The 26,709-nt window shown below is 38.9% G+C and overlaps 1 protein-coding gene across 3 annotated transcripts in view; it reads right to left on the reverse strand.

The window, feature by feature from the left end:
- Positions 1–84: 84 nt before the first annotated feature.
- Positions 85–26,709, reverse strand: part of LOC119782539 (complement factor H-like) — a 30,459-nt gene continuing 3,834 nt past the window's right edge. The window contains exons 1-9 of one of the 3 annotated variants that reach the window (XM_038283545.1): positions 13,808–14,085; positions 13,538–13,726; positions 13,159–13,350; positions 4,642–4,833; positions 3,727–3,777; positions 3,421–3,582; positions 3,175–3,342; positions 402–427; positions 85–261 (exon numbers count right to left, since the gene is read on the reverse strand). In XM_038283545.1, coding sequence (XP_038139473.1) covers positions 250–261; positions 402–427; positions 3,175–3,342; positions 3,421–3,582; positions 3,727–3,777; positions 4,642–4,833; positions 13,159–13,350; positions 13,538–13,726; positions 13,808–13,865 — 1,050 coding nt within the window. In that variant the 5' untranslated portion in view covers positions 13,866–14,085 and the 3' untranslated portion in view covers positions 85–249. Of the gene's footprint in view, positions 262–401; positions 428–3,174; positions 3,343–3,420; positions 3,583–3,726; positions 3,778–4,641; positions 4,834–5,291; positions 5,472–5,724; positions 5,917–5,995; positions 6,133–13,158; positions 13,351–13,537; positions 13,727–13,807; positions 14,086–24,542; positions 24,729–26,709 lie in introns of those variants that run through there. The other 2 variants (XM_038283547.1, XM_038283548.1) reach the window with 2 other exon arrangements.

A 26,709-nucleotide genomic window follows, 5' to 3' on the forward strand; every position in this document is an offset into this window, starting at 1 on the left:
TCACTGCTGTTCTGTGAAGATTAAAAGGAAAAATCCTTTTTTTTTCCTTTTTACTTTGTTTAGTTACAGACATAGACAAACATGAACAGGGAAAGATTGAACTTTATTGCCATATTAAAGCAGAATGGGAGCTCAGCTCGGTGGGTAGCCGTGAAGTCAACCTGATGCTGTAATTAATTGATCCGTCCTTCCTTTTTTTCCTCAGTCAATCAGCAGAATGGATCCAGATCTTTCCCTCATGGTAGAATCTCAGCACATTCTCTGTTTACAGAAATGACATTAAAAACAAAAATTGCTTAAGAGTTAAATAAAAGCAGTACCAGACGGATATGTTTATATATAAGAAATGCTAAATAATGTTTGCAACTAAAACAATTTTTATCCAAAAGATGAACACTCACTAAATTGATCTGTGCCCTGTTGCAACCTGAAAAGAATAGAAAATACATGAGAATTTCAAAACATTTCAGTGTCTATTCCTGTTTTGGCTAAGTCCAGCCCTGAGGAGCCAGTTTCCATCTTTTACATGTTCACCTGCTCCATAGTAGCTCAACTGGACTTTAGCTCCCTGGATGTGGGATTTGCAATGCTGGATCCATGGCTCTCTAGAAAGGACGTAGTCCTACTCAATTCTAGTCAGAATATGAGTCTGATGCTGCTCCATAGAGCTGTGATTATGGGGCGTGTTTCGAACGAACCAGGGAAATAAATGCCTCTGCACTCAATTGGATAGACCTACAACCAATAAGAGCAACGGAGTGTGTGACGTATGTTAAGCAACGCATAGTTGTCAACAAAAATCAAAGCGTGCAGTTGCACGCCTAGAATAAGAAGATGAGCCTTGTTTGCTTTTCTCTGTTCCTCTTTTAAAATTAATTTGCTGTCGATATCTTCTAGAACAGACCTAATAGCAGAATCTGCTCACCTCAACTCTCCGGCGGCAGCCATTGTTGTTGTCACCCATGCGCGCTTTGGTCACATGGTTGATTACGTTACTCTTGATCATCTGTCCATCATTGTATAAAGCCCGCCCTGACAATTTGATTGGATCGCCAGAGGGTGGGCGATCATACTCGCGCTACTATGGAGCAGAGCCAGACCGAACTTCCCGACCTCAAACCTTGTGGGCGGGACTAGGTTCGGAATGGCACCCAGGCTAACGAAAACTAGCTAAAGGTGATATATTCAAATTTTTTGAAGTCTCTTAATTTAATTGTGGACACATCGTGCACAAAATATTAGATATTAAAGAAATAAATAACCATTCATCCATCCATTTTCTTCCGCTTATCAGGGGCTAAGCAGAGATGCTCAGATTTCCCGATCCACACACACTTCCTCCAGCTGCTCTGGGGGGACCCAGAGGCGACACCAGGCCAGTTCAGAGACATAGTCCCTCCAGCGTGTCCTGGGCCTTCCGTGAGGCCTCCTCCCAATAGAACATGCCTGGAACACCTCCCTAGGGAGGCAACAAGGAGGCATCCAATATAGATGCCAGAGCCACCTCAGCTAGCTCCTTTCGACGTCGAGGAGCAACGACTCTAATCTGAGCTCCCCACCCGATCTTGAAGGGTGCGCCTAGCCACCCTGCGAAGGAAACTCATTTCGCCCGCTTGTATTGGCGATCTTGTTCTTTAAGTCACTACCCAGATCTGATGACCATTAGTGAGGGTGGGAACATAGATCGATCAATAAATCGAGAGCTTTGCCCCCCAACTCCGCTTCCTCTTAACCACGACAATCTGATACAGCCAAAGCATCACTGCCCATGCCACACCCTCACTCGTGAACAAGACCCCCCGAGTTCCACTTGAGACAAGGACTCTCCACCGACCTGAAGAGGGGAGTCCACCTTTCTCTGATGCAGAACCATGGTGTCGGATCTGGAGGTGCTGATCCTCATATTGGCCGCCCTACACTCGGGTGCAAACTGCTCCAGTGCACGTCGGACATCCCGGTATGATGAGGCCAACAGGACAACATCATCTGCAAACAGCAGAGACGATATCCTGAGGTTCCCAAACCGGACACCCTCCAGTCCCTGGCTGCGCCTAGAAAAAGGGCAGCCCTGGCAGAGACCAACTTGCACTGGGAGCAGGTCTGACTTACTGTCAGGAACGCCAACCAAGCTCCTGCTGCAGTCATACAGAGAGCGGGCAGCCCTTAACAGAGGGCCCCATACTCCTGAAGTACCCCCTCAGGGCACCATGAGGGACACGGTCAAAAGGCTTCTCCCGATCCACAAAACACTTGTTGGCTGGTTGGGTGAACTCCCACGAACCCTCGAGCACCCGATGAAGGGTATAGAGTTGGTCCAGTGTGTTGCGACCCGGACGAAAACAGCATTGTTCCTCCTGGATCTGAGGTCCGACCATAGGCCGGATCCTCCTCTCCAGCATCTGGAGTAAACCTTACCGGGCAGGCTAAGGAGTGTGACCCCTCTGTAATTGGAGCACACCCTCCTGTCTCCCTTTTTAAAGAAAGGTGGTCCCACTCTTTAAAGAAATATGGTATTTTAAAGGACCAATAAGCTATATTTCACCACTAAATTGGACGGTTGAGTGCTGCCTGTAGACCAAAACAAGATGTGTGACAAATGAAGGCTCCCTCACTGGAAAAAATCGAAATCTAGATAAGTCATATTTTCTTAAAATAAGTGCATCTGTTCTTGAATTGAGGAGGTAAAAGAGACTTCTTGCCAATGGAATAAGACAAGTTACACTTAAAATAAGAAAACACAATTGCATTGTCTTATTTCAAGTGCATATTATGTAATTATCTTATTTTAAGAGTGAAAATACTCATTCCATTGGCAAACTATATAATTTATCTACTCAAATTAAGGGTAAATACACTTAATTTAAGACATTTTTACTGCAATCCTGCAGTGTCCTCATAAAAGGGTAAAATACAGAGCAAAACAACATCACCTTTCAGACGAACATGTATAGTGAGGCAACATAACTCCTAACTTAAAATTGCTGCAGCAAGAAATAGTTTGTGGCTTCACACCTTATTCCACATAAAAAGACCAGTCGACTCAGCTTAATTGGGTCAACTACTTTTTGGTGAATGCTCTAATTTGTAATAATAATAAATTATAAACTATGTTGGTAATAAACTTCTGGCTAACTGCTTTTGGTATCTAAATATATGGTTTAAACCGGTACTTACATCTGGATACATGCAGTTTCTGATCAATGCATCGAACCACAGAATAATTATAATACCAGTACTTGTCAGAGAGACAATCAAACTCCTTTTGTTCATTATTTAGGATGTATTCATCTCTGGTTAATATTAGTTCCTCATAAGCTCCATTTCTTAGAAGACAGTAGTTCTCTGAAACAAAAAATAAAATATATGTTTACTTTTCTCTGTCTTTATTATGTGACAGCTTTAATGTTGCATTTTTTTTACCTTTACATCTGGGAAGTTCAGACCATGTTAAATCACTCCTGCATCTTACTATCTCAGGACCCACCAACTTGTAATATCTTGTGCAAGTGTACTTCAACTGATCACTCCGATATACCAGAGGCTCTCCATTTCGAACAACAGGATGGGATCCACACTTAACAACTGACAACAAGAAACATCATATCATAAAACATGTGGAGCTGTTCTGGTGGAGTTTATGGGTTTAACGATTTATTTTATTTTCTGCTGCATCCGGAAACAAATCTGACTTAAATGCAAAACAGAAAAATAAATATGCGTATTTACTGGGTATGGAAGAGGGTTCAGTGACCCTTGTTCCAAGTCTTGTAGAAGGTGCTGGAAGAGACACAGAGCAGAGGTGCATTCATTTCACTTTATTGCTCACTGTTTTCAACAACACATAAAATACTATTTGTATATAATTTTATTTCTTTGATTCTACTTTTTTTTTGACAAGCTTATATTTAGGAAAGTCGGTTTTTTTGGTTTTTTATGCAATGCTTAAACATGTTTATCACCTGGCAATATTTGGTTCAGACAGTACAGCCAATGTATGGAAATGAACAAGGAACAAACAAATCATACAAACAGGAAGTCAAGTTTTAGCTCTAGCTAAAATAGTAAACAATAGATCACAAGGTGATCACATTTATTTGTTTCAATAGATTATGATGTATAACAGTTTATAAAACCTTTGAGGCCGTGACTCAGTGTGACATTGTCTTAATTTATTCCGGTAACTTTCTATGTTTTCTCTGTAGGTTTTCATCCAGTAAGAACAAACAATGTCAGGGTGAGGTCATTTACACCCTTGTACATCGGGGAAAATTATAACAAAACATATAAACGTTTTCAATTAATTATGACTTTTTTTGCGTACCACAAACAACAGTTTTTAAGTTTATTGGAAAATAACAACATATTTAACTAATTGTGGATTCCTGTAAGTTGTTTGTGGAATCCTTTGTCTAATCAGAGCATAAAGGACATTTTTAAAGACTGTATCTGTTCTACGTTGCAAAAATGCTGCATGAATGAAGATTACTGTTCTCCTTGTTGAAATAGGACTAACACATTTTTTTTTTTCAAGATAGCAGCCGACATTGTATTAAACTCAACAAATTAAGTTCATGTGTGCATCAAGGCAGACAACTTACTACCTTTGGCAATACAGTGCATCTCACCCCGATGTCCACTTACTGCAAGTTGGGCCAGCAGTCCAGTTTCCAAATATACATCTAACAATTTTCATGCGTTCCTCATCCTCTGTGAGAAATCCATCTTTACAATAGTAGACCGCTTTTGAATATTCATCAAACAGTTCCTGATGTTGGTTCTGAAGGATGACAGCATTGGGGATTTTTGGGGGTCGGCCACAAGCACTTGGCCGTTCTGTTGATTAAATATAACAAAGAATATTAAAGGGGAACGCCGGTTTTTGTACATTAGGCCCTTGATTTTACGTTATTGCATCATGTTCTACTCACCTATATCAGTTTTGTGTCATTTAAAGCTTTTTCTGAAGATATTCCGTTATATAAAAAATATAACCACGGATGTCTTGGGGACACTTATTGGCCTACATGTTCTGAATGCTGGCGTATCATAAAGAATGAATTATGAACAGTTTAGTTTGTGTCTTCAACTCGTTGCCCATAGGAAGACGTTACTTGGATATAACCTAACAGATTATCTTCAGAACGGCTCCAAATGACACAAAACTCATATGGGTGAGTAGAACATGATGTAATGACGTAAAATCAAGGGCCCAATGTAAAAAAAAACGGCGTTCCCCTTTAAAGAAGAAAAAAAAAATATATATATATATCTTTGATTCACCACTGACTTACCCACACAGTCTGACACAGAGATCCATGTTCCATCGATACAGCGTGCAGTATTATTTGGCTTGTTGAAAGAATATCCTGCTTTGCATTTAAATTGTATCTCAGATCCATTCTCATACCAATCTTTTGATTTTTTTTCATTTTCAGCATTAGGAATATCTGGAGGTAGACAGGCTTTCTCCTCTGAGAAATAAACAAACAAACAATAACACACACAAACTGGATTATATCAAATTCATAAAGAGGGATTACCCCTTAAATTAACTGGCAAGTTAAAGAATAGAATCAGTTAATACGGCATCATTATTACAGGTTTCAATGAATTTCTACTTATGATATAAGAAATATTGGCCATAAAACATGTTTTTAACTATGATTAATGTGCTTCACCTAATTAAAAACGCTAAAAGTTATTTATTAATTGAATAAATCCTACCGACACACTGTGGTTCTTTAACCCAAACACCATTTCTACATATGCTTCTTGCCCACCATCCTTCAACTATGGGTTTAAATCCAGTATCACAGCCATATGTTATTTCTGACTCATGAGGATAAGATTCGTTCAGTGGGAGAAAGTAACCGTCTCTCAGTTCGGGAGCCCTGCAACGTCTCTCCACACTTTCAGCTGAAAAAGCAAAAAGAAACAAAGATTAAATGGTCAAAGATTATGTTAGCTAATCCTCAACTAAATTCACTGCACTTACCATGCAGCGCTGCAGGGATCCAAACCAGGAGAGCAATTCCCAAACCCCTCAGCCACATGTTGACAGTAATCAAATCACCACAAAACTGCAGAGTTAGGAGCCTTACACAGATTACAGCCTGTTAATAATTAAGGCATCCCAGCTTAGAGATAAGAAGTGAAGAGAAAGTAAACATTGCAATACATTTCAATACAAATTGTGCAAGAAGGGATATTTTACTGGCTGTTGAATCAAGGAAAAACAACACAGTAAAATTATTTACAGGTGTGCTCTGATCTGTTGCAAGTTTTTTAAACTTTCTGAGGTACTCAACATGAAATAAAATTATGTTTTTTTTTAACCATCCAAGTTAGGGTTGGAATAGAATAGAATACCATAGAGTTCAACTTTATTGTGATTACAGATTAATTCAGAATAAATGCTAGCCTTACAAATTGTGCTGCAAATATAGCATCAGTGAGTAAAGCTTTTTGCCAACTGCTTGAAAATGGAATCATTTGAATTACTTCTGTTTCTTAGCCTATCCTTCTGTTGGCATCCTGTTAGATCTATAATTGAATGTAAAATCCTTACATATAAAGCCTTAAATGACCAAGTTCTGTCTTAAATCAGAGATCTGATCATTCCTTGTGTTCCTAACAGAGCACTTCGCTCTCAATCTGCAGGTTTACTAGTGGTTCCTATAATTTCTAAAAGTAGAATGGGAGGCAGATCTTTTAGTTATCAGGCTCCTCTCCTGTGGAACCAACTACCAGTTTTAGTCCGTGAGGCAGACACCCTGTCTACTTTTAAGGCTAGGCTTAAAACTTTCCTTTTTTTTATAAAGCTTATAGTTAGAGTGGCTCAGGTTATCCTGAGCTATCTCTATTGTTATGCTGCTATAGGCTTAGACTGCTGGAGGACATAGGGACTACTTCTCATCATCATGCTTCATTCTATCTCTGCTCTTCCATTCTGTGGTATTTGTTATTTCAACCTCTAAATTTATGCTCTCTATACTTTTTCTCATCACAGTAGCTTCATCAGGTCTGTTCCTGTTTGGCTGTGACACCATGCTGAAGAGAAATATCAGCTATGCTGTTGCCATCAGTAGCTTTGATTATAGATGTTGGAGCTTTGTCTTTTTTTCAAAGTAGTCCTGTTTCTCTGACTGTGACTGGCTGTATGTGCTCTCTTTCATCCTCTGACATGGGAGCTGGCTTGGAGCTCGTCTGCCTGGATGTGTCTTTCCAGGAAGGGGCCGCCTATGGAGCTGGTTATGAGGTACCTTTTGTATCTCTGCTTCTTTTTGTATGTCTGCTTCTATCTTCTTGAACCCCAGTGGGCCTCAGCAGAAGGCTGTTCACACTGAGCCTGGTTCTCCTGGAGATTTTTTTTGTCTTCACTGTTGCTACATGGATGCATTGCTGGTGATGCAATCAGCTGGTTTTCCTTAGATAAAAAACTTTTAATCAATCTATATGATCGGGTCAAATTGTCTCTCTAAAGTACCTTGAGATGACGTGTTGTGAACTAGCACTATATAAATAGACAGAATTAGATCGAATTGAATTAGAGACATGAGCACAACAAGATGTTGCCTTATTTAATGGTAGTCTTTTATAAAACACATTAAACATTCCTATTATTTGGTACAACACCCCTGTTTGAAGAACCCTGTGTCACACTTGGTTTAGATTTAGAATAAGAAATCTTCAGCTGATTCATGCAGTGGAAAAAATCAGAGAAGTTGGTATTTCAGGAGAGAATGTCAGAGGTTTCTTATAAAGTCTGACCTTAAAATCCAAACTGCTTTACATGTAAAGCCAAAAAAAAAAAAAAAAGAAATACTGAAAAAATACAACAAAGAAACTCAAAAGCAAAACATCATTAAATCTTTCCCTGATGCATTATACCCCCCTCTTCAGACAACCTTGGAACATATTTATATTGGGTTTAATCCCTTTCCTATATAAAGGAATAACATCTGAGGTAATTGGAGCAAAGTATAAATCAACAAAATTCCCAGAGAGGTCCAAAGTCCAGAACAAGGTAACAGAGAGACAAACAAACAACCCTTCACTCACTCATACGGGCAATTTAAAGAGATCAGTTAAGCTAATTGTTCGCAAACTATTCCTGCTGCAGGAAAACTCTGCTCATATTCAGAATTTAAACTTCTGAAAGTACTTTAAATATGAAATTATTGCATACTGTTCAATAAATGATAAGTGCTTTTAATTACGTAAGAGTAATTTTCATTTAAATGTGCTTTAATGGAGGCAACCATGTTTGTCAAAGAACACTACTGCCACCTACTGGTTTGTGATGTCACGGTGCGGGATCGGCTGTTGATCAAGTCCCAGTGCTGTATCTGGTGTTTGTCACAACGCCCTATTATCCAAGTCATCTTAAAAAAACATCCTTCTGCCGAATGATGGCTACATATTACGTGTTTGTTCTCTGACCAGTTCGATGGCAAATCCTCCCTCTTCAAGTTGGCAATCCGACGACCAACCCGTCCGTGGAGGATCAGGAATCGAAAGGTTAAATAAATAAAAAAAAATTGTATATATATTGCAAAATTTTATTATTCCAACATCCAGCTGCCATGCACATGGGCATTGTCAGTTTCACTATAGCTCTGGTGAATTTCAGTGGTGAAGTCCTCTGGAAATCTCCAATAATTGTTGATTGCAGATGTGTCTAGTAGTTCCCATTGATTTTGCTTGCAAAGTGGGGAGAATGGCGCTAGGCTTACCGCACCGTGACGTCACTGCCGGAAGATGTCAGGAGTGAGGTGTTACTATACTTGGGCAAAAATGGACGCTCCCAGACTCGGTGATCATGACTAAAAATTATAATTTTTTTACTGATTAATCACTGCAAACATATTAGTTTCAGGTATAAATAATGATCCACTGATTATGCCTTGCTCACCAGACTTCTGCTTTAAAGATTCTGCTATTAGTTTCGAACACTATAGTTTCAGTGTTGTGCATGATTGAGTTCAAGGAACGGCATTCACTGAATACCCTCACATTTGTATTGAACAATGAACTGAAAGGATCAGTTTTGAAGTAATGAAAAGTGAACGAGAGCAACGTTCACTCTGAGAAGAATGAGTGATACACGGGCCCAATCCTAAACCGGCCCCTAAGCACCAACCCTGAGCACTACTGAATGAGGAATGTAAGAAATCATTTTGGATCCAGATCTTTTCAGCAGAGCCTGAAGGTTCCTGTATGTTTCTGAAGTTCTGTGTAATTTGGCTAAATAAAGGCTTCAATGCACATACAGTATACCTTCACTGCATCCTGTATTTTCCATTTCTCTTTATATGTTATGATCACACAATTAAAGGGTAAAATATGAGGTTCTATTGTGGAGGATTATGACTTTATTTACCAAATTAACTTGAACTAGTTCATTTATAGGTTTGTGAACTTGAAAAGTGTTACAAAACTCAAGACATCGCCTTGTTTGCTCCAGATCTTTTTAACTTTATAGTGCTTAAATTAATAATTGTTATTTTAATTCCAAGAGGGTTTTTTTTTTAAACCTTTTCAGAATAAAATCTGTTGTCTGTTCTGGTAATTTTGAATGAGTGAAAGTGTTTAAGGATTGTAATCTCTGTGTTTGTCTTGTGTTTTTACAGAAGTGATATTTCCTGACATTCAGAGGCAATAATTACGATCACTGCTGTTGTGTGAAGATTAAAAGGAAAGATACTTTTTTTTTTCTCCCCTTTTTACTTTGTTTAGTTACAGACATAGACAAACATGAACAGGGAAAGATTGAACTTTATTGCCATATTAAAGCAGAATGGGAGCTCAGCTTGGTGGGTAGCCGTGAAGTCAACCTGTTGCTGTAATTAATTGATCCGTCCTTCCTTTTTTTTCTCAGTCAATCGGCAGAATGGATCCAGATCTTACCCTCATGGTAGAATCTTCGCATATTCTCTGTTTACAGAAATGAAATTAAATACAAAAATTGCTTAAGAGTTAAATAAAAGCAATACCAGATGGATATGTTTATATATAAGAAATGTTAAATAATGTTTGCAACTAAAACAATTTTTATCCAAAAGATGAACACTCACTAAATTGATCTGTGCCCTGGAGCAACCTGAAAAGAACAGAAAATACATGAGAATTACAAAACATTTCAGTGTCTATTCCTGTTTTGGCTAAGTCCAGCCCTGAGGAGCCAGTTTCCTTCATCTTTTACATGTTTACCTGCTCCATAGTAGCTCAACTGGACTTTAGCTCCCTGCATGTGGGATTTACAATGCTGGATCCATGGCTCTAGAAATCATCATGGCTGCGAAAACTAGCTAAAGGTGATATATTTTAATTTTTTTAAGTCTCTTAATTTAATTGTGGACACATCATGCACAAAATATCAGATATTAGAGAAATATTCATTCATTTTCTTCCACTTATCAGGGGCCGGGTCGCGGAGGCAGCAGTCTAAGCAGAGATTCCCAGACTTCCGGATCCACACACATTTCCTCCAGCTGCTCTGGGGGGACCCTGGGGTCCAGCTTGAGACATAGTCCCTCCAGCGTGTCCTGGGCCTTCCATGAGGCCTCCTCCCAATAGAACATGTCCTTTCGACATGGAGGAGCAACGACTCTAATCTGAGCACCTCCCAGGTAACTGAGCTCCTCACCTGATCTCGAATGGTGCACCCAGCCACCCTGCGAAGGACACTCATTTCGCCCGCTTGTATTGGCGATCTTGTTCTTTAAGTCACTACCCAGATCTGATGACCATTAGTGAGGGTGGGAACGTAGATCGATCGGTAAATCAAGAGCTTTGCCCCCCAACTCCGCTTCCTCTTAACCAAGACAATCTGATACAGCCACAGCATCACTGCCGACGCCACACCCTCACTCGTAACAAGACCCGAGATACTTGAACTCATCCACTTGAGACAAGGACTCTCCACCGACCTGAAGAGGGGAGTCCACCTTTCTCTGATGCAGAACCATGGTGTCGGATCTGGAGGTGCTGATCCTCATATTGGCCACCCCACACTTGGGCGCAAACTTCTCCAGTGCACGTCGGACATCCCGGTATGATGAGGCCAACAGGACAACATCATCTGCAAACAGCAGAGATGATATCCTGAGGTTCCCAAACCGGACACCCTCCAGTCCCTGGCTGCCCCTAGAAATTCTGTCCATAAATGTAATGAACTGAACCTGTGAAAAAGGGCAGCCCTGGAAGAGACCAACTTGCACCGGGAACAGGTCTAACTTAATGCCAGCAACGCCAACCAAGCTCCTGCTACAGTCATAAAGAGAGCAGACAGCCCTTAACAGAGGGCCCCGGACCCCATACTCCCGGAGCACCCCGTCAGGGCACCACGAGGGACACTGTTGAAAGCCTTCTCCTGATCCACAAAACACATGTTGGCTGGTTGGGTGAACTCCCACGAACCCGCGAGCACCCGATGAAGGGTGTAGAGTTGGTCCAGTGTGTTGCCACCCGGACGAAAACCGCATTGTTCCTCCTGGATCTGAGGTCCGACCATCGGCCGGATCCTCTGCTCCAGCATCCTGGAGTAAACCTTACCGGGCAGGCTAAGGAGTGTGATCCCTCTTTAATTGGAGCACACCCTCCTGTCTCCCTTTTTAAAGAAAGGTGGTCCCACTCTGGTATGTTAAAGGAACAATAAGCTATATTTCACCACTAAATTGGACGGTTGAGTGCTGCCTCTAGACCAAAACAAGATGTGTGACAAATGTAGGCTCCCTCTATCTCCACTCCATCTGCAATCCTGCAGTGTCCTCATAAAAGGGTAAAATACTGAGCAAAACAACATCACCTTTCAGACAAACATGTATAGTGAGGCAACATAACTAACTTAATATGCTGCTAGCAAGAAATAGTTTGTGGCTTCACACCTTATTCCACATTAAAAGACCAGTCGACTCAGCTTAATTGGGTCAACTTGTCAACCAGTTGACTTTTTTCTTGAATGCTCTAATTTGTAATAATAAGTTGCTGGTTGCTACTTTGACTGTAAATTATAAACTATGTTGGTAATAAATTTCTGGCTAACTGCTTTTGGTATCTAAATATATGGTGCTTAAACTGATACTTACATCTGGATACATGCAGTTTCTGATCAATGCATCGAACCACAGCATAATTTTTAAACAAGTACTTCTCAGAGAGACATTCAAACTCCTTTTGTCCATTATTTAGGATGTATTCATCTTTGGTTAATTTTAGATCCTCATAAGCTCCATTTCTTAGAAGACAGTAGTTCACTGAAACAAAAAATAAAATAAATGTTTACTTTTCTTTGTCTTTGTTATGTGACAACTCTAATGTTGTTGTTTTTTTTACCTCTACATCTGGGGAGTTCAAACCATCTTAAATCACTCCTGCATCTTACTATCTCAGGACCCACCAACTTGTAATATCTATTGCAAGTGTAATTCAACTGATCTCTCCGATATACCAGAGACTCTCCATTTGGAACAACAGGATGGGATCCACAATTATCCACAATTAAGCCTTGTATCGCTTGGAAACATGCAAATGGTAACCGATGAATGGGTTGATGAATAGTCGATGAATCGGATATCATTTGCATGTTTTCAAGCGATACAAGGCTTTGTCTATATAAGACTCAAACTCACTGCGGATCTAAACATTTGAATTAAGAAAGCTTCCTGGAGAGGTGGCGAAACGTCTTCAAATCTTGAAAAACCAAGTCCAGTGGATATATTTTTTGAATTTTTACGGTAATACATAAAAACTAGGAGGCACATACAGCCAGTTGCATGAAAGGGTCTTGCATGTTACTCTTCTTACATGTAACTCTTCTCTTCATTCAATTTCCCCTTGGGACTAATTAAGTATTTTTGCATTTAATTTCTGAGCTTAAAAACCTTGAGAAAAAATATTTATAAGATTTTTCAAACTGCTCTAAAATAGTGTCTTTAACTTGTCTGTTTTTCTCATCTTTGTTTATTTTCTCCAAAGATGTACAGTATGCCTACTTTGTTTCACCTGGATTGATCTAAAAGTGCTTCATAAAAAATGGCATGAGATGGCAGCTATACAATAGCTTGGGTATGTTCTGTATATAATGTTCAAGTGCATTGTCATTTAAGCTGGACAAAAAGTAAAAAAATTGGTTTCATGAAAACTCTGTTCACTTACTACATGTTGGACCCTCTGTCCATCCTCCAGCTCTACAAAAGACAGACTTGTTGGTGGCTCCTTGCTCTGTTGTATATCCATCTTTGCACTGATATTCCACCTGTGTATCTAAAGAAAACACCTCCTGATAGCGCTGATTAATGACGATGGCATTGAGTCTTTTAGGGGGCTCACTGCAGACAGGAAGACTTTCTGTACATAATGAAATTAGAGGTAAAACACTCAAACAATGAATGTAGTCACAACTAAATTCCTTTCAAAGAAGTGAGTCCTTAGAGATGTTTTATTTTAACTAAGTTTGCCTAAGATCAAACTTTTTTTTTAATAGTCAGTCTTCAAATAAAAGAAATACAGGCTTTTTCGTGACTGCACCACTTACCAACGCAGATCGGTATGCCAAACCATTCACCATCTATACATACACTTGTTCCCCACCAGCCTTTTCCCGGTGGTTTATATCCATCATCACAGGCATAATTGATCTTAGTTCCATGAGAATATGATTCCTGCAGCGGGAGAAAAAAACCTGCATCTATCCTGGGAGCACTGCAAGGCGTAGAAGTTTGAGCTGATAAACCACAAAGCCACAGAAGAGAAAAATCAGACACAGTTTTTGATGTATATCATTTCAGAAATGTATTGCATTTACCATGCACCAGTGCAGGTACTAAAAGCAGAAGAACAAACCCAAGAACCCCCATCTCCATGTTATCAGTGTTATCAGAATGAAAATAACCCAGAGAGGGAAGACTAAGTAGCCACAACTACTTAATGGTTAATAAATAATTTCCATGCAATGGAAGAAGAAGAGAAAAAAAGGGTCAATATTGTACTGAGGCATCAATTTCACTGATCAAAATCTATGAGAATGTTGATCGTTCTTATCTGAAGCTGGTTTCCCGGACTCTGGTGATTAAAGGTCAGCATTATACAAATAAAAAACACTGTCCATGTCCACCGCTCCAATCCAAACTTCTTTTTTCTTTGCCTGGAGTTTGCTCATTTTCTCTGTCCATCTGTTAGTTATTTGCAGGCTTCCTCCTGCAATCCAAAAACTACCTTAGGTATGAGTTGATGCTTGGTTCTCTAAAAAATCCGCCACTATCATTGCAGTTTTTGAAAACATCTGCCATCAAAACCCAGAATGACTTGGTTACACTTCGTCCAGGTAAATGTACACTTGGTGTAGCAGCAGTCTGACTTTACACTTATTTGGTTCAGTGTAAATCTGTTTAGGAAAATACGCTTTTCTGTGCTTGGTGACACTTTGTCCAGATGTGTTGGGAGGGACCCTGTTGGCTTTGCCTGGAAGGAGGAGCAGAACAGACCTAAGTTGGTAGTCTCTAGGTGTCCGACTATAGCTCATAATAATGGCTGCTTGACTGTAGGGCTCTAACAACAGCCTGGAAGTAACAGAACACTCCTTGAACTCACCATGTTTTCTTCCCTAAACCAGGTTTTTGCACACCCCCATTTTAACTAGTTTGGTTTTAGAAGATTTTCTGTAATAAATCATTTTAAATCATATCTATGATCAGAACCTGTCATTCAAATCCTATATCAATTAGGTTTCTAGAATTTACTTCTTTTTTATCTGCATAATATTGCAAAAATTAGAAATCTCCTGTCCAGGGTTGATGCTGAGAAACTAGTCAATGCATATGTTACTTCAAGGCTGGACTTTTGTAATTCTTTACTATCAGGAAGTCCACAAACTGTAGTTAAAAGCCTTACGCTGGTTAGGGCTGAACAATTAATCGCATTTTCAATATAATCGCGATTGAAAGAAATGCAATTTCCAAATCGCGGACGTCTGCAATTGTTGGCTATGTAACAATTAGTGAATCAGACGCGTTCTTTAGGTGTCAGTAAAATGTTTAAAGTGGATTTGCCTCCACATGGAAGGGAAGACAGTTGCAGCAGTGAGATAATCTAATTTTATTACTTGTTTTAGAGTTTATATATTCATACATAGCACTAAGTACCAGTTAATCAGTTTAATACATAGACTGGTTTGTTGGTTGCACTTTGGACTTCATGTTCAACAAGGACTGATGTCCAAATCAGTTAAAAGCTGTTCTCTTGAATAATATTCTGATTAATAAAAACATTAAAAGTTCTTGATTTAAATAGTCCTTGTTTACAATTGTCTTTATTTAGAGGCCATTTTTGTTGCTTGTGGTTATGTAGAGAAAAGTCAAAATTAAATAAATTTTGGTTGAAATATATCGTAGGCAGATCGCGATCATTAATTAGGACACAGCGTGTCTTTTAGCACCTAATCTGCACAGCGATGAAACAGATTGATTTGTTGTTTGTATATGTTTAAAAAAAGACATGATCAATTAAACTGGGGGGGAAAAATGCATTAAATCGCAATATAAAGAAAAAAAATTGCAATTAGATTCTTTTCCAAAATCGTTCAGCCCTAACGCTGGTCCAAATTGCTGAAAAAAATGTAGTTTTCCTCTCCACTATTGCTACAAGCATGCTTAGTGTGAGGGATTACCTTCGAGTCAATCAGTCGATGCAATCAGCTGGTTTTCCTTAGATAAAAACCTTTGAATCAATTTGACTGAATGATCTGGTTGAATTGTAAAGTGCAGTGAGTTGGCGCTATATAAATAAACTGAATTAAAATTGAATTAGCTTTATTCAAACTATTTGTATTTGTCCACTATAACGGTTGGTCAGAACAGTAACCAGTGTTTCATAACAAAGAAAATGTAAATCATACGTGAATATGTTTGTTCAGTCGATAACTCTGAAAACAACATGGCAGAGGCAGATTTAAAGACATGAGATACAGCCATATTTCAGCCATGACACTAATGGGTGCCATCATCCTCCAACCACCTCCGGTTCTTCTTCATTTTTCTTTACGAAGCAATAAAAACGGCTGAAGATCATGTGACTCTGGTGATGCAGTTTTGTGAAAAATAAGAATTTTGATTCAACCAAATAAAAAAACCACCATATCGAAGCATAAAAACTTTTTACTTGAAATTGCAGGGTTTTTTTTTCAAATGTAGCAAATAAATTCTCATAATTACAATTTGCACAATATCATGGTTTATGCAAAGACACCTACTTCTTTGCCCCTTTTCCTTTAAAGCATGTTCCATGCTCCACAAGTAGCTACATGTTTTATTCATCACTCCCACAGCTAAGACAACGAAGCGATATCATTTTTTTAATTGGACCGGGGATGTGTGTTGTTAATTAGGAATTTAACTTTTAATTTTCAGCTCAGAAATTCCCCCCTCTGGTTTAGGTGTGATAGTATCTCCAGTGATCTCTTATGAGATAAAAAGTTTATGGATTGGTTGGAAAATGTGGTGAAAAAATGAACATTTACATCAGATGTCTTCTTAGATTCCAAAGCCTTTTGCTATCCTCCTCCTCATCATCAATTCAAGAAAATCTCTGCTTTACCATTGTGTTGCTGTTGTGTTTTCCTTTGTTCAGTTTAACACTTTCATGTCTCTTTTGTTAGAATAAAAATATAAAATAAAATAGTCCAACCAGTAGTGTTGAGAAGGGCATCAGCGGTTCCTTATGTCTCTGATCCGATGTCCCGGTGCGCCGCCAGCAAACCAAAAGGGATCAGTGACAGCTCAGCTCCTATCATACCTCATTCATTCTGAATAAGTATGTTTATTTCATCCCTTTTACTTACCGTAGTTTCCGGCCAGCTGCTGAGTATGCAGACAGTATGAACATCTGATTGATACGTCTCTCTACTAACACAAAGTAATTGGCCCTCCTCATCGTCAATGAAAAATGCCTCCTCTGCTATTATTGATTTGCTGTTTTCTTTTGCAGGTATGAGTTGGGCTACAGCAAAAGGGATTTTCTAAGAGTTTGGCAGCTAAGTTTCTCACAAAGTGTGAATACTAGGAGGTGAAATAAACTTTTTTCTTTCTTGTCACCTTGAGAACAAGCACATATTTCTGGGTTATTGTAAAGTATATAGTAAGAGTAATGGTTTGCGTTGTGCTCAGTAATATATGACTAGGATGTATAGAAGGAATAATGCAGGACAGATGCAGTTTTTTCAGATGTGTTTGTGTTTTTTTTTTACTCACTTCTACAGCTTTGCTTTACCTTATGCTCCCCTGGTATCATATTAGAAAATAACGTGGCTGAATTCATATAAAGCTATCTTAAAATCACCTTTCACTGGCCTTATACATTTATAAACCACTCAAAAATCTTTGTTTTGGCTGCAATTTCTTTTCTTTAACCGTAGTTTCCATCATATTTTGTTTCTCAAATCCTTTGCCTGTTCTGTTTTAAGTGCATTAAGCCAGACATGGGCAATGTGGAGTCAACAAGTCATCTCCATGTCATGTATTTGTTCTACCCAGCCACTGAAGCAGGTGAGTCCAATCTTCACTGTGAATTAACCTGTGCAGATTGGACTCACCTGGTTAATTGGCTGGGTAGATTAAATACATGACATGGAGATGACTTGTTGAATCCACATTGCCCATGTCTGCATTAAGCACAGCTTGGTCATGACATGGGGCACTGGAGCTGTAACGTCTGCAGCTCTGCTTCCTTCAGATTTGCTTCAATTTGAAGGACAGATGAATTTCACACACAAATCGGCGCATCTCTTCACTCCGTCTACACATTGGTCTTAAGCTGTTTTCAGACATTTGGAAGTTTGTCTCAAAATCCTAGTGTGGGTGCATCCACACTAGGATTTTAAGTTGCCCAAATGTCTGAATTGCTCCCTTTCCATTGGGGCTGGGTATTGTTAGGAAACTCACGATTCAATTCGATTTTGATTATTGCTGTTGCGATCCGATCTGATGCAATTGGATTCGATTCAATGCTGAGTTTTGGAGCCTGTGACTCCAGGAGTTTTAAGAGTAGCCTGGGATGCCAAGTTGAGCACATGGGCAAAGCAGCCAACATGTAATAGCTCAGTGATATCGACAGCAACTAGCATGTTGGCAGCATTATCTGTGAAGCGGCCTGGTCTGAAGCACATTTGAAACTAATTCCCACTCATTTGATATGAAATGAGAAGTGATGGTTATGTAGGTGTTAAGGCTGTCGCCGTCATATTTGTGTTTTCCCTTTATTTTCTTTATTTTCCTGTTTCTCACCTCTACTAAGTAGGCTGCATGGCCCTGTGGAAAGACCCGCCTACTTCCTGGTTTCTGGGGATCTGACTTCAGTCCCATCCATTGGCTCCCTCAGTTACACCTTCAACCAATGGCTCATCACCACCTGCAATCACCTTCTGCTCATAAGGAGACCTCACCTGTTGATTGAAGCAGCTTGTCATAGCCAGTTGGCTTGTGTGCCTCATGTGACCCAAACATTGCTGGTTAGCAGCTGCTTGTTTGTTTAGTGGAGTAGCTCACTTATCTTCTTGGTTACCCATCTGGGGTTTGTGCTACTTAGCTTGTGTCAAGTATTTTGTTTGTGTTTGGCTAATGTGCATCTTTACTAGCTTGATGCTAGAAAGAGGGTGGAGGTAGGACCAGAGTCTTGACTGATTACATCACTGAGTATTTTCTTTGTTAGTTACATTAGGTGTAGTGGGTGCTGTGCTCTCTGTGTTTTTTAGTAAGAATCCCCTTTTGGTTTAAATCTGTAGTTAGGCACAATCCTCCTTTTGAGGATCTCTTTTATTTAACTTTATTTTCACAGCACCCTCAACCACCCTCCTTTTGTTTGTTTATTGCTTGCACCTCTTGTTATCAAATAAATAATAACTTTATAAGAACTTACCGGTTTCTGCCTATATGTTTATGCCCCCACTTCCCTAGACATACAGGGGGCCGTGACATAGGGGTCAGTCGTTCTCAAAGTCCAGCCATCATACGTCAGCGCGACTCTTTCAGCAGGCTTTAGCGACTCCTACACAGCCGTCTTGACCTCTGTGTACAGTGCCGACAGCGCCCCCAACAGTCAGGAGGTGAATCGATTCTGAGGGGCTCCCGCATCGATTATGAATTTTGCGTGCAATAATTGCGATGCATCGATTCTTCAATTATTTTACCCACCCCTACTTTTATATAACTGTAAAGAATCTCACAGGTGAATCTAATAAACAATAGCTTTCCGTTCGGGAACCATTCTGGTATCTATGAAACTCCTAAAGGTGGATAAATCATTTCAATAGGTTTCTAGAAGCAGTCTGCACAGGTACTGGTTTTTATTCACCTGAATTCATTGATTTGAAGTTGTGATCTCTCCTTTTATGTGCAAATATCCAGGCTTTAAATGTTGTAGATATTCATGCTTCCGTTCTTAACCAGGAATGCTGGATTAGTTAATGACTCAAAACAACCCACCAGTGTGACTGCATCTGCATCCCTATGTTGACCTTGGGAAGGAGTAAAGACCTCTCCAGGCTGCACAGACTCAGCTATAGCTTTCACCAACAGAAGCTTTCTAGTCAATAGATTAATCTAAATCAAGCAAAGGACCGTTTTTACAAAGTTTGAGGGCAAACAATTAAATTGATACAGTTAAATTTTATTGAAGTATTTTACTTTAACCACAGTCAAGAATCTCATATTTACTTTCAACCAGCAGTGAAAAGAAACACTGACACTTAGTTTAATGAAAACAAAATCAGCTTTGTAGCAAATTTTGTTTGAGAAAACCATATAGATGTTGTTTCATCACCAGTTATGAGGAAATCCAAGGGTAAAGGATTTTATATTGTTCAGACAATTCTGCAGTATCCCTAAAAAGGAGAAACAAGAAATAAACAAAGTGTGTGAGTTACATATTAACAGACAAATAGTTTAAAGATGATGTAAATAATTAAAATCAAAACCATCACTTACCTGACGTAAATCATCCCTATGGCAGCCTAAAAAATATCAAACAGAGAAATAAATATTTAGTTGCTTAAATCAACTTCATCCGCTTGATAAAATAAAATAATTTTTTCAGATTATATTTTGAATTAAACTCTTATGATTTCTTGTTATTTATTTATTAAAGGACTGATTTGTAAAATTAAGACCGTTCATGTTTTACAGTCTGTTATTGTACGGCCTTCTGTTTATTTAGGTTTTCCTGCAGATTTGGAAAAATACCAAAACATTTTATAGAAGATTCTTCAATTTTAACTAGAAGATCGTGTTTACATTGCTGAGGTTTGTTTGCAAGGTTTAGGGCAGGTTTTAATTGACATTATTTCTCCTGAAAGAACAAAAGAAAGGATAAAAGGAAGGAGGGTTTCTGGCTGTTGATCTGTCTATTTTAGTTTGCTGTGATGCCAGAATTGAGTAATGATGACAGAGTAAGGAACATGTTCACCAATACACACTATATACATACAAACCACTATACATCAGCCTATCCACTGTCGTATCGACTCATCATAACAACCTTCAAGTTTATTTTAAAACCAGAATACATTCTGGTTGTTTGAACTCGCTGATAAACTTGTTCAACAAATCAACACCTTTATTAGAAATACATCTTTCCATCATCACAGCTCTATACCAGGATCTTTTTGAAAATAGTTTCTTTTAAGTTGTTCTTACTTTCTCTTTTAGAAATTTTATTCTGAGCATTTTTTGGTAGACTGGTTTTATGTGTCTTATACCTAAATGTTAAAATATTGTACTATATCAGCTCATTAAGTCTTTAATGTATTGAACTGCATAAATATTGGATTTGTGTGATCTCTGTTTCCACTTCCACTTATAACTCTTATTGCCCTCGTCTGCAATAAAAAGAGAGGATTTAAATGTGATCCATGAGTGTTACTCTACACCTACATACAATATGCTGCGAGAAAACAGAGCTACCACCGCATCACGGCGCAGCCCTGGTTAAATCCTTTAAATGAAATGTTTAGATATGATGCCTAGTTAAAATATAATGTTGCTCTTAAACTTACAACGCGTTATCTGTATCCTTCCACCAGAGCACTTAGCATTTAATGAGTAGTAATCCCAGATACAAGGAATGGATTTCACCTTTCCCTCCTCTAGGGTTATAGGTGAAGATGAACGAATACTGAGCCCAGTTGGATCCAACATACAGCGTTCACCTGCAGGAATAAAAAAAAAAAAAAAATAGACAGTTAAAAGGATCATCCACAAATTACCTAATTAGTTTGTTGAATGTATGAATGAGTTCTTCATTACTCCTCTCCCAGTTTTCACTCCTTTATATCTCAGAGTTTTTTTCAACCATGAAAGCCAGAAAATGTTAACAATATGAGATATATTTTATTTTCTTTATTCCTTTCTATTTCTGTCTGCTGTGCATTATGTTAATAAAATAACCTGGCGCTGAGAGAACCACTCCTTCCTCTCCTGAAGTGTTGACTGATGCCTTGCTCAGCTGCTCAGTGCAGAGGAGAGAAAAATGGTGACAAACATAAAAGCCATCATTTCCAGCTTGCATAACTAAGCAGCAATTCAGTGATTGCTTTATTTAACTCATGTAGAGTCATACTAAATATCAGCAAGAGCTGTAACTGTAACAAAAACTGTTAATTTGCTAAAAGATACTTTTAGCATAACCAATTTAAAAGGATGGTTTACACACAAGCAAAGTTCACCCTTCATTTAATTCACCTAATATCCTCACTATTTGTATGAATGTAGCCCAGTAAAACACTGAAATTCATAAGTGCCATAGCTACCCAGCGCGTCACCGTGCAGCTCTGTTTAAAACCTTTAAACTAAATGTTTAGATATTATGCCAAGTTAAAATGTATTGTTGCTCTTAAACTTACAATCAGTTCTCTGTATCCTTCCACCAGAGCACCTAGCATGCAATAAGTAGCCCTCCTGGTTACAAGGAATGTATTTCTCCTTTCCCTCCTCTAGGGCTATAGGTGAAGATAAACGAATATTGAGCCCAGTTGGATCCAACATACAGGATTTACCTGCAGGAATAAAAAAAAAAAAACCAAAGAAAGAAAAAAATATCAGTTAAAATGATCCTTCACAAATTACCTAATCAGCTTGCTGAATGTATGAAAGAGTTTTTTGACTCCTCTCCAAGTTTTCACTCCTTTACATGTTTGAGGGTTTGTCAACCATGAAAGCCAGAAAACTTTAACCCTATGAAACATTTTTTCTTCTCTTTAATCCTGTCTATTTCTGTTGTGCCTTATGTTTATAAAAACAAAAATAACATGCTGAGAGAACCACTCCTTCCTCTCCTGAAGTGTTGACTGATGCCTTGCTCAGCTGCTTAGGGCAGAGGAGAGAAAAATGGTGACAAACATAAAGGCCATCATTTCCAGCTTGCAGGAATGCAGTGATTGCTTTATTTAACTCATGTAGAGTCATACTAAATATCAGCAAGAGCTGTAACTGTTACAAAAACTGTTAATTTGCTAAAAGATATTTTTAGCACAAGCAATTTAAAAGGATGGTTTACACACAAGCTAAGTTCACCCTTCATTTAATTCACCTAATATCCTCACTATTTGTATGAATGTAGCCCAGTAAAACACTGAAATTCATAAGTGCCAGAGCTACCCAGCTCAATACAGCGAGAGCTGTAACTGTAACAAATCATGTTTATTTGCTAAAAGATGTTTATTTGCACCGTGCAGCTCTGTTTAAAACCTTTAAACAAAATGTTTAGATATTATGCCTAGTTAAAATATAATGTTGCTCTTAAACTTACAATCCGTGCTCTGTATCCTTCCACCAGAGCACCTAGCATGCAATAAGTAGCCCTCCCGGTTACAAGGAATGTATTTCTCCTCTCCCTCCTCTAGGGGTATAGGTGAAGGTGAGCGAATATTGACCTCAGTTGGATCCAACATACAGGATTTACCTGCAGGAAAAAAAAAGAACAACAGAGAGAAAAAAATATCAGTTAAAATGATCCTTCACAAATTACCTAATCAGTTTGCTGATGCATTTTTTGACTCCTGTCCAAGTTTTCACTCCTTTACATCTTAGAGGGTTTGTCAAACATGAAAGCCAGAAAACTTTAACCCTATGAAAAAAAATTTCTTCTCTTTAATCCTGTCTATTTCTGTGGTGCCTTATGTTAATAAAAAATAAAATAACATGCTGAGAGAACCACTCCTTCCTCTCCTGAAGTGTTGAACACCGTCTTGCTCAGCTGCTTAGGGCAGAGGAGAAGAAAAAATGGTGACAAACATAAATGCCATCATTTCCAGCTTGCAGGAATTCAGTGATTGCTTTATTTAACTCATGTAGAGTCATACTGAATACAGCGAGAGCTGTAACTGTAACAAATCATGTTTATTTGCTAAAAGATCTTTACATAACCAATTTAAGGCCCCGTCCACACGAAGCCGAACCCTGGCCTAAACGCACAAATTTCTCACCAAACCAGCCTCTCATCCATACGAAGCCGGCGTTTCGGGGGTCTGTAAACGATCTTTTTTTTTATCAGGCCTTCAGAGTGGGAAGATTTTGAAATGCCGTTTTAGCGTTTCCATCTTTAAGCTCTAACTGCATTTTTTTTTTTACACGCATGCGTCATAGCGTCGCCTCTAAACACGCATGCGCGACACAGTATCACAACAACAATGGCGCCGTACTGTGTTGAATGGTTGCTGCTAATGCTACTCACCCTGCTGTCGGGCTTACAACAGAATCTTCTTCTTCTGGAATATCTCCAGGAAGAACAGAGCAATATCGATGACATACTTTAGCACCTGAATTTGACTGAACCACGAAAATAGACCCGCAGGGCAACCATGTATAAATATTAGTGCGCATGCCCAACATTTCGTCGCCTATTTTCGCTTTGGCGCCACTTACAGGCCTGGCATACATTTTGCAGCGTTTTCATGCATTCGTGTGGACGATCACATTTATTTTACGTCTACGTCTTTACGACAAACGTTCTGGAAAATATTAGCGTTTCATGTTCGTTTTGACTTCGTGTGGACGGGGCCTAAAAGTTCCTTAACACTAAAACTCATCAAGAGTGACAGTGCTCAGACTTTATCAACAAGGACATAAAATACTAATTTAAGCTAATTTAAGACACAGAGGAAGAGATTTGCTGCTTATGTCACCATTGATCCACTGGTAATACCTAAGTGATCCTCTTGCTGTAGTTCCAGTATGTTTTCACCTCTGCACTAGATTACCTTATACCCTTTTCTACTTACTGCATGGAGGACCTGAAGTCCAGGTTCCACGATTGCAAGTTATAGTTCTTCTGTTCATTGGTTGACCTGTGGTGTATCCATTTTCACATTCATACTGGAGTTCAGAATTATGGGCGTACACTTCTTTGGGTGCTTGATTGATAATAACTGCATGAGGGATTTGATCCGGCTCATCACATGTATTCCTACTTCCTGTAAAATAAAGACATACAATAATTGCTATATATTTTAAACAAAGTATTTTCAGTTCAAGTTCCAGGAGCTGATGTATACTCACTTTCACAAACAGGCAGATACCATTCTCCATTTTGGCATCTGGCTGTTCTGGGGTTGCCCTTCAGAGAAAACCCATCTTCACAGGTTACCCGGATGTTCAGGTTCTCTTCATACCAACCATTTTGAGATGTTGCCATTTCCTCTAATTTTCCATTGGGAATAGTTGGTGGAAGGCAGGAGTTTTTATCTGGAAGAAAAAATGTATTGAAGAACTATTTTAAAAGCAGTGTGGCCGCGCTCAGTAATAGTGAGGCCTCATTATACCTCATTATTCTTCATTGGCTTCCTGTTAAATCCAGAATAGAATTTAAAATCCTCCTTTTCACATATAAAGCCTTAAATGGCCAAGATCCATCTGATATCAGAGATCTGATTGTTCCCTATGTTCCTAACAGACCACTTCGCTCTCAATCTGCAGGTTTACTAGTGGTTCCTAGAATTTCTAAAAGTAGAATGGGAGGCAGATCTTTTAGTTATCAGGCTCCTCTCCTGTGGAACCAACTACCAGTTTTAGTCCCTGAGGCAGACACCCTGTCTACTTTTAAGGCTAGGCTTAAAACTTTCCTTTTTGATAAAGCTTATAGTTAGAGTGGCTCAGGTTATCCTGAGCGATCTCTATAGTTATGCTGCTATAGGCTTAGACTGCTGGAGGACATAGGGACCCCCATTTCATCATTCTGCTTCATTCTCTCTCTGTTCTCCTAACTGCAGAATCTGTTAGTTCAATCTCTAACGTTCTGCTCTCTCTGCTTTTTCTTATTGTAGCTTTGCCTCGTCTGTTGCTGTTTGGCAGTGACGCCATCATGGAGAGAAATATCAGCTGTGCTGCTTCCAGCAACACCCTTGTTTATAGATGCTGGAGATCTGCCTGTTTTCCAGTGTAGTCCTGTTTCTCTGACCGTGACTGAGTGGATGTGCTCTCTTCGCTGCTCTCTGAGCCTGGTTCTGCTGGAGGTTTCTTCCTGTTAAAAGGGAGTTTTTCCTCTCCACTGTCACTACAAGCATGCTTAGTGTGAGGGTTTGCATTCGAGTCAATGAGTCGATGCAATCAACTGGTTTTCCTTAGATAGAAAACTTTGTATCAATTTGACTGGACGATCTGGTTGAACTGTAAAGTGCCTTGAGATGACTTGTGTTGTGAATTTGGTGCTAGATAAATAAACTGAATTGAATTACTAAAGTGAGTTAAACTGTCTGTATAATGTAATGAATAAGGAAAGCAAACATTTCTAAACTGACGAGTAAAATGCATTATTACGTTTCTTTATTTGACTTTTGCTATGTTACTGAGTCAGAATAAAATGATCTTCTTGAATATAGCCCAGGGGTCCGTTTCACGAAGCAGGTTTACTGAAAACTACGTTTTCTAAACCTGAAATATGGGAAAGTTTAGAGTTTCCTCAACCTCTGTTTCAGTCACCGTAGTAATATTCTTCCCAGAGCTAACCTGGTTGCTTGCAGCTTTTATTCATTTAACTCGGAGTGTCTGCTGTCTGTGCTTTACTTACAGCCAATCACGTTGTTTTATTGCCAGATTTAATCAGATTTTGTCGAAGTTTTGTGCATAAAATTTTTTTTTTTTTTTAAATCATTCACCAAGTCTGTTAGGCACATTAGATTTTAAAAACAAACATTGCATGTCAGTTTGATGAGGATCTTATTAAAGACTGATTGGCATTTTTTTCAAAGACAATTAAATATTAACAGAGAGGGTTCTAAAACTCAGTTGACAGGATATGAATTTTGTTTGTTTTTGGTTTGTTTAATATGAGTGACATGTGGATTGTTTTATTTTTATTTTTTTTATTTTACAGTACATGAAGAACTACTAAGATTATTTTCAGATTACACATACCGTATTTTCACGACCATAAGGCGCACCGGATTATAGGGCGCGGGTTTTATATACCGGTACGTATCCTCTACTACGTTTAAATGCCTCTACTGCGTATTTAAAAATAGAGCGGGAGCAAAACTGAGTATGTATGTTGTATGTATGAGTATCATGTATTTATTACAAAGTATTAATCAAACCCATCAAAGTCATCATCCTCTGTTTCTGAATTAAACAGCTGCGCTAAATCAGACATGCCAATTTCCCCTTCTTCGCTGTCAGAGTCACTTTCCGTGCCGTGCGGCTCCTCAGAAATGATGCCGGCTTTTGCGAA

Source organism: Cyprinodon tularosa, unplaced genomic scaffold, assembly GCF_016077235.1.
Source record: "Cyprinodon tularosa strain WSP-4 unplaced genomic scaffold, ASM1607723v1 ctg195, whole genome shotgun sequence".
Classification (NCBI taxonomy): Eukaryota; Metazoa; Chordata; class Actinopteri; order Cyprinodontiformes; family Cyprinodontidae; genus Cyprinodon; species Cyprinodon tularosa.